Source organism: Opisthorchis viverrini, assembly GCF_000715545.1.
Source record: "Opisthorchis viverrini unplaced genomic scaffold opera_v5_9, whole genome shotgun sequence".
Classification (NCBI taxonomy): Eukaryota; Metazoa; Platyhelminthes; class Trematoda; order Opisthorchiida; family Opisthorchiidae; genus Opisthorchis; species Opisthorchis viverrini.
The window spans coordinates 2,053,534-2,061,547 of record NW_008751665.1 but is presented as its reverse complement, the minus strand read 5'-3'; the positions used below and the strand labels follow the sequence as shown (position 1 = coordinate 2,061,547).

Here is an 8,014-nt window from a genome sequence, read left to right as displayed (position 1 = left end):
CCTCTGGTCTTGTTTTTGCCCGCCACGAATGACAGTAGCCGAGTTGATTCACTGGAGACTGAAAACATTCTGAGAAACTTTTCAGAAAAACGCGGCTTTCATCCATAAGGATTCCATTGGTTTTTCCCGTATATAAAGAGCAACTGGAATATCTTGCACAATAAAATTTGTTGTAGCTTGTGTTCTACAAGCAGGCCATCTGCGCCAGAAAGCAATGTGGCACTATTTGCTGTTTCATCCTTTCATGTAACTCTATTATTGTGCAACCTTCCAGGGCGAGAGTCTAAACATTATGCGTTATGATATGACAAGAATGTTATGAATTCTCCGCACAACTCTTAGTCACCTCCATTTAAACACACTGAAGCGCGTTCTTTTTTCTAGAACAAATCCACCCTGCTGGAGAGCAAGCCAACATATATTTGATAAAAGGCGCCTAGTACGAGGTTACAGCATGTAAAATGAAGGAAGTACGAGGTTACAGCATGTATAAATGGAGGACAATAGGATTGTATAACAATGAAAAAATGCCCAAAAGACGGGGCATTTTTCTGGAGAATCCTTCAGTGAACAACTAATCTTCGCTACTGTAAAATACGAACAATGTGAACAGAACAAATAACTTTGAATGCCAAGCTCTCTATGAGTAACTTGAAGATCCACTGTATTCCTGAAAATAGATCGGAAACCCTGAAAACTCTGAGCAGTAACTGCACTGGCGGTATGTAAAAATGCCCAGAGCACTGAGCACAAGCTGAAAGATATAAATTTGATGATCGGAGCTCGACATTCTGGCTTAATGTTCAGAATCTAGACACGACATCCTCCACGAGATCCTGCCAACAATCTTATTCCCCGAAGCCCCCCAAAGTTGTTTGTCACCAGGCGATAAGTCGTTCCTTGAACTGAAACTTTGAGGTCTGATTCTAGCCGCATTAGTGTTACATTAAAGAAATAGGGGACCCGATCACTTTTAAGTATGTGCAGGGGCAAGCATTCATTTGAATTAGGATGTCAAAATTCATGTGGTGTTAAAGAAAAGGTGAGAATATTCTGTTTCGGGGATTTTAGCCCGCAGAAACTTAATCACAATCTACTCTCACTGAATCTGACCGCACGTTTGTTTCTTATCGGGTGACTTCAGGAATTCAAATGTTCCAGAGCAGATATGCATTGACAGGCATGTGTCCTCATGTCAGTCGCACAAGTATCGGAATCCTGTTCTGTATTGTGACTTCCTCACGGCCCAGACGTCAGAAACTTGGTATGAAATACATGGGCGGCTCAAGAAAATTTAAGAAAACTTTCTGATGAATGGATGTACCCAAAATCGGACTCTACCTCAAATCCTGGCAAAAGCTTCCTTCTTGCTGAAGCTGACCTTCACTCGCCGTGGAAGGAACGTTTCGTCCAGACGCCCCTTTTTTGATCATACTTCCAGCGGGATGCCTCCCACTAGTTGGGAAATATACCTGTTATTACTATGTTCCATTGCATGAAAAGTGTAGTAATTGAGGTCGTGCACCACCTCGGGTAGATCATACTTATTGCAAAAATGTTTTACGACACTTGGGCAGCAGACCATACAAAAAGCCTCCATTTTCTTTAGTGTGTTGACAAAAAACTTAAATTACATTTCAGTTGAACATTGAAAAGACCTTTAAATACTCGGCTGTCTGATTATGGGATTTCAGCGGTTCCCTTAATTTTCACAAAAGTGGTACTCCACGAAAAACAGTGGCAACCATTTTTCACAGTACCCAACTTTTCAAGAATGGCCGATACCTCTAAGGCTTCTCCATGTCTTCACAGGTGTTCGCGTTCGCAAATCTTATCTTATGCGGTACATGAAAGCCGACTAAAGGATACCGTCGCCTGAGTAGTTGTAGAGGCTGCACGAGTAAATGGCCGCCTCATCCTTGGATAAAGCAGGTGGAACACGTTGGAAATCAGAACTAAGACTCGTTAAGGGCGATCGTTTATTTGGAGCTGACGACCAACAGTGAGTTGGTTTCTAATGACGCTCGTGAATACAAACGAAGAGCGAAACGACGACCGCTATGGGGCTGTCCATAAACCAAAGTGTGCCAGCGCAATAATGGCATGGCACTGCCACCCAGCATGATGGCATTTCCGCAACTATTTTCTTCATAGTCTTGTCCATCAAAGCCTGTAGTTGCAAATATAGACAAATTATTCACCTGGCCCTTATCGCTTCTGGGACGAGTTCATTTTGACTCGATGAACCTTTCCATCGGGTTTGACCAACCTGGTTTTCCGCTGCCAATTTTGTTGGCCTCTTCCACAAGCTGAGTTCCATATACGGCGTTCTTTGGACCCTATGCATTAACGCCATATCCCCGTCAAAATATCCCTTGCATTGGCTACTCTACAACAGTGGCACCAGCGTAGTGACCCAGTCACCCATATACTTGTCTGTTCAACTCACAGTCGCTCACTGGATCGCGAGGCTTGTCTACTTTCCCATACGCACAAACACGTCGCATTAATCTGACACATCGGTCATCGATTGTCTGCACCGCCTAGTCAGCGTAGCAGCCACTCATGTGCCGACGCGCCCATATACACGCACTGGGACCTACATAAAGGCAAACCGAACCCAGTCAAGACACACAGACTTGCGCGCGCGCAGGGAGCAGGACGCCAACCTCTCCACAAGTCCACGGAAAATCATGGAACACGTGTAGCAACCAAACTGCGGAGAAAACACGTTACCGCCGTCCGGACTTTCACCAAAGAACTCTCACATACGATAAGTTCTATTTGACTTGCTCGTATTTCGCATTGTGTTCATTTTTATACGTGTCGCAGCCATGTTAAAAACTTCTATCAGTGCACATTCACCTTCTGATTTGTATTATGGCTACCACCACCTGTGCACTAATACCAGTCAGTCTACTTAGTTTCAGGTTTAATCATATTTTCGGGAAAAACTTTACATTTGCTTCTATTTTCAAGTGTTCCATCCTTATCACCATTTTTGCTTGTTGTGACTATGTCCATTTACATGACCCCCCAAGGTCACTCATGGCCAGCAATGCTTCTCAATCTTAATTCACGTCAGCCGCTTCATCTTTGAACTAGTAGAACCCCACGTCCATTGTCTTGGTTTTTTTCCGTTTCCGCAATTGCGACAACTTATCTCGTAATAAGCAGGCTTTGTTGGTTAAACCTTCCTCCCCGTTGTGTTGTTGCATGCTGTGTTCAGGTGGCAGCGACCTGATCAGTCCTCCATCGGCACGTCCCTACAAGTTCGGAAATGAACATATCATTATCACGATTTCATCGGATGTTGTCTACAAATTATGACATTGTCCACTTTTCCGCGCACACTTTAGTACCGACAACCCTCCCAGTCATGTTTCGTTCTGACGATTAAAGTAGGGTCATGCTTGACCGTGTGCCACCCAGCAGTTGGGAATAAACATTATTGTTAGCGTGGGGGCTCCGATTAATAAATAAACAATTAGCTAAGGATCGAAAAAACTGATCCATCGCAGCAATAAGCACAATTCGGTTTGGCCAAAAACTCATTCACCATCTTCCTCACTTTAACCTGTAGCCACAGTTTTCCAATTTATTCTCATTCCTACTGTGTGCAGAAGAGAGAGTCGAAGCACGTGACCACGCTTGTATTCTGGGAAATTGTACAAGAGCGCGTTTTTTTGTAGTTTCTCGTATTCAAACAAAAAACGATTATGCAATTGATGAAATACCTAGTGTTATAATGGAAGTAGAATAACGGTACAAAACGCCACAACTTCCACAAATGCAGGCATGGCGCTCTTCGCCCGCCAGCACTTAGCTGAAAAACCCTTGCCAATTTAATGAAAAGTTTACGCCAAAATATCGCGTTTTGCTGCGTATACCCTCGCACCAAAATCATTCCAACTTACGGGTCATTCTCACGGATCGCCAAATTTTTCTCTTAATTGAAGCAATAATTCCCCGATTGGAAAATTCTGGTGGAATAATGTCCTGGCAACACTGGGACACCGGGATGGGGCTCAAACGTTTGTAATGACATTTAGAACCCAATTTCCTGTCTGATTTAATCCATCATTCATTGACCATGCTATGCTTCAGCGGATCAGGAACACGTCGTAGCTTTCGAAAAGCTAATTGCATTGTGCGAATACTGAGTGCCAATACTATGCGCTCACAGACACATTTTTGAAAGAACCGCGTTCGAAGCGCTTCTCGTTGTCACACCTAACAAGAAGCATAAATCTTTAATTTCCAATCCTCATCAATATAAAGTTCCATTCCTAGATTTGTTTAGGCCCCTTCTTTTTTGTTCGTATAAGTTAACAGGATGAACTGTAAGCACCGATCTGATTCGGTGAAACTTTTGATTCCCTTGACGTCGGGATGTTGTCTGACGCCGATAAGCGGCGCCAAATCAGTGTTCGGGGGGTCGCACAGGTTGAAAACGTTGCAAACTTGAAAGCTTCTTTCAACAGACATCTCCATTTTGATGTCGTTAAGGACAGAAATATTGCGACGCCGCGTGATTTCTACCATGCACTTGCACGTACCGTCTGGGACCATCTTTGCTCTCGGTGGATCCGAACCCAGCAGTTCTATCACAGAGAAGATCCAAAAGTGAGTTGAAAGCTGTATTCATACAGGTTATCTTTATCCTTGGAGACCGCTCACTCCCGACCCTGTATGTTCCCCGTTAACATGCGTTTTGATGACATTATACTTTGTCCTCACCAGTTTAGTTATATTTCTTCATTCCACCGTCACTGAGTTTTACTCGTGTGTGAAGTTGAGGTTCCACAACAACCAACGAAACATTTATCAGCGCACAGACTTACTGCACCATGTGGGCTATTTTAAAACACCTCAACCGGAATACGCAGCCTCATAGTACCCTCTTTGCACCATTTTTGACATCTGTCCATCACTACAAGCAACAATGATATTTCTGTTCTAGGCGAAATTTTTTTGCTGTGAAAAAGATCCGTAAGAACTACAAAACTTCCTAGTCGAGAATTGCAGCGACGTTCTGGGAGGCGCTTGTAGTACCGGTGGAACGTTTGTCCGACTATATAGACATACTTTTAACAACAGTACCTACAGTAATAAACTCATGCGTTGTAGGCCTGACAAAATTGCATATTTGGCGATGGTTTTTTTTTACCAATCTGGAATAAGCTGGGCCGTTGCTCTACGAGCTAAACCTTCCATTTGGTGGATGGTTGTAGTGCGTGCACACACACGCTTCTAGTGCAGTTTGTGCTATTAAGTCACCCGCGTGTTCGTCCTGAGCTTTCAACAAAGGACTAAATTTGGCACGACTAACAACAAACTGGCGCGGTGCTCACGAAAAAAGTCGCAACGGGTCCAAAACATCCCTGCACACCTGCAGTTCATATGCCAAGTGGAGTAACGGGACCTGTGTGCATCTTAAGTGTGTGGAACTCACTCGCCTTCCCATGCGCTACGATTGTTACTCCCCGGCGTTCATGGCGGAAATGCAACATGTGTGTATTCCACTTTTTGGACTTCCTAGTCCAATAGGATCCAAATTTCTGCTGACAGCCGTGCTTATTGTCCTGGACGAAACGTAATCTGTAGAGTATTCATTCATGAATGGCGACAAACTCCTAGGTTAAGCACCCTTTTCTGTCCATTCTCGGCGTCACTTCACCAAAAAAGCAAAGAAGATTATAGCGGGTCGGTTGTCCGCGCTCGAACTCGTGCAGTTGAACCGTGATTAAGTTGTGGATATTCAGGCATCTTTAGCACTATTGACGTTAGACTGACATACCTATGGGTTGAAGCTATTCATCGGTCTTCGTTCGTCCTTATTGTCATCGCTGCACTTTTCTAGTTCTTCTATAGCTACCCTTCATTGAGATATATGTCAAACGGCGCTATCGGGGGAGCTGCAAATATATGTTTTGGTGGGCGAATACTGCCAGGGCTTGACCAAATCTCCAAACAAACACCGGTCGTGGTAAAAAGTCGTCCATGACATATAAAGCCTATCTAGTTATCTGTACTTTGCTCCGATATATATACCGTTTTGGAGCACTGAAACTTGGCATCCTCTCCCTCGTAATCTGCACTCCACAGACCATCTTGGGGGTCTTCATCATCATTATCAGCTGTAATAACCGTGTACTTGTCGTACAGTGACGGCTTTGCACACATTGTGCACCTTAAGAGTCGATCTAGTGTTTCTGGTCAATCTAGTCCTACACATTTTGTGACGGTTTAACTGAATCCCACTCGCCATTTGATGTGCAGCCTTTCATTTCAACACCCAATGATTCCTATCTTGGATGTTGTCTACGCTTGTCGCTCCTTGTGGTTGGCTTTTCGACCGCAGCCTCACCATATGGTGGGAGTCCTTCCGATTTGCGTTTCTTGGCGGGGTGACCTTGTATGTCGTCTTCAAGGGCTTCAGCTCCGTTTATCTTGATTGTTCTCCTAGATTTGGAGCGCATGTCGTTTGACCCCGCTTGATAATTTTTGCACAATGTGAGCATCGCTTTATATAGTTGAGCAAATTATATCCGACACTAATCAGGTGCTTCCGCCCTAGTCGTGTGCATTTTCAGCCGAAGTACTGTGTGATCATTCTTTCAAGTGGCGCTTGTATGCATGTCACCGATGTACTAGGTGATAGCCAATTCCAATAATGAGGCACTCTGCTCCTCTTGCTAAAATAAGACTTGATTGTGAATCAGCTGGAGTAATGCAACCGTGGATTTACTTTGCGAGACAAATTTTCATTAGTTAACATCATCATCATTAACGGCATAACATCAGTGTTCAAAATAAATGTTTCGCTGCGGTACAATCAACCAGCTTGCAGTTTGTTGCCATTCCCTCCTTTCTCGTTCCCATACGTTCTCCTCCCCCCATCCGATTAATATTGCTCTCCGCAAAGGCCTATTCGTTAGGATTGACGGCTTCATACGTTTTGACAGTGATATCCGCCTGTCAACCAGCACGGCAGTTTCAGGCCTCAAAACAATCTTTCAGTATCAGGGACCTGCTTGTTTTGCTGCTTTTAATGTTCAGACTGTGTTGAACACGTGCTGTGCTCTCTATGTAACTATGTAATCAACCACCATTAACAAGTCCCACTTCTCCAGCCCGGCCATATTTTGATAGCCACGTTTACTAGTATGGTGGCTGTGTGAAACAGACAGACAGTGTGATGGCGCATGCTTCTCACCCTTTGTTAATATTCTGGCATTAAGTACAACAGAGTTCCTCAAGCATCCCTGTTATAGTTCTTTCCTGTGATGATGTCACTATTTTGTCTGACTCAATACCCGTGATGCCACAAATTAGTGCCGCATGAAATGAACGATTTCAGCCCTATGTTCTATGGTTTTTTTTCGTCTTGGCTTCTACTTTAATTGTTGAATAGGCACAGGAAGAATGTGACATAGAGTGGAATATGTGGTTCCGAGGTTTCGTGAGTAACCTACTGGTGCTGTTGACTCAGGCAGTCTAGAGCATGGCAATGCTATGGAATGTAGGTAGCTCGGGTGTGCTGCTTGGTTGTTGGTCTCTTTGCCGAGGTTGGCAGTTGGATTGCAAACGCTTCATCACCAATCGAGGTGACGTCGTCAGTTCAGGGACGAGTGGGTCCCAACAACCAGGCTGGAGCATCCCTGGCTAAAACTTTGACCCTATTAGTTTGGAGGACTCTGTTTTGGGTCCTCGAAACCATATCATTAAGATCTTGTCCGCATTGGAATAAACTTAATACCATTCCGCCAAAATGGACTATGATGATGCCACTCTCCTTACTGACGTAGTTAGACTCACACTTATAGGTGGTCTCCACATGAGAAGTTCCAGGTCGCCTTAACTGAGATCGAGGCCGCCATCAATGGGAGTTACTCTTCATAATGTAATGTCAGCTGCATAAGCTATACACGCAGGCTTAATGGTTGCAAGCGGGTCATCAATGTAGATTGAAAACATTAGGACGATGAACCGACCGTTTCCAAACGCCACT

The 8,014-nt window shown here is 44.2% G+C and overlaps 2 protein-coding genes across 2 annotated transcripts in view; one reads left to right on the top strand and one right to left on the bottom strand.

Moving 5' to 3' along the window:
* Positions 1 to 4,348: 4,348 nt before the first annotated feature.
* The window catches only part of T265_00887 (hypothetical protein), a gene marked incomplete at both ends in the record, with an annotated part of 44,363 nt that continues 40,697 nt past the window's right edge, over positions 4,349 to 8,014 (top strand). Inside the window, one exon of the mRNA XM_009164782.1 lies at positions 4,349 to 4,626. Within this exon, the coding sequence (XP_009163046.1) occupies positions 4,393 to 4,626 (234 nt within the window). The remainder of the gene's footprint in view (positions 4,627 to 8,014) is intronic.
* T265_00890 (hypothetical protein) lies at positions 6,309 to 6,524 on the bottom strand (the record flags this gene model as incomplete). Its single annotated transcript, XM_009164785.1, has 1 exon — positions 6,309 to 6,524. The coding sequence occupies one exon, from the start codon at positions 6,522 to 6,524 to the stop codon at positions 6,309 to 6,311; it is 216 nt and encodes a 71-aa protein (XP_009163049.1).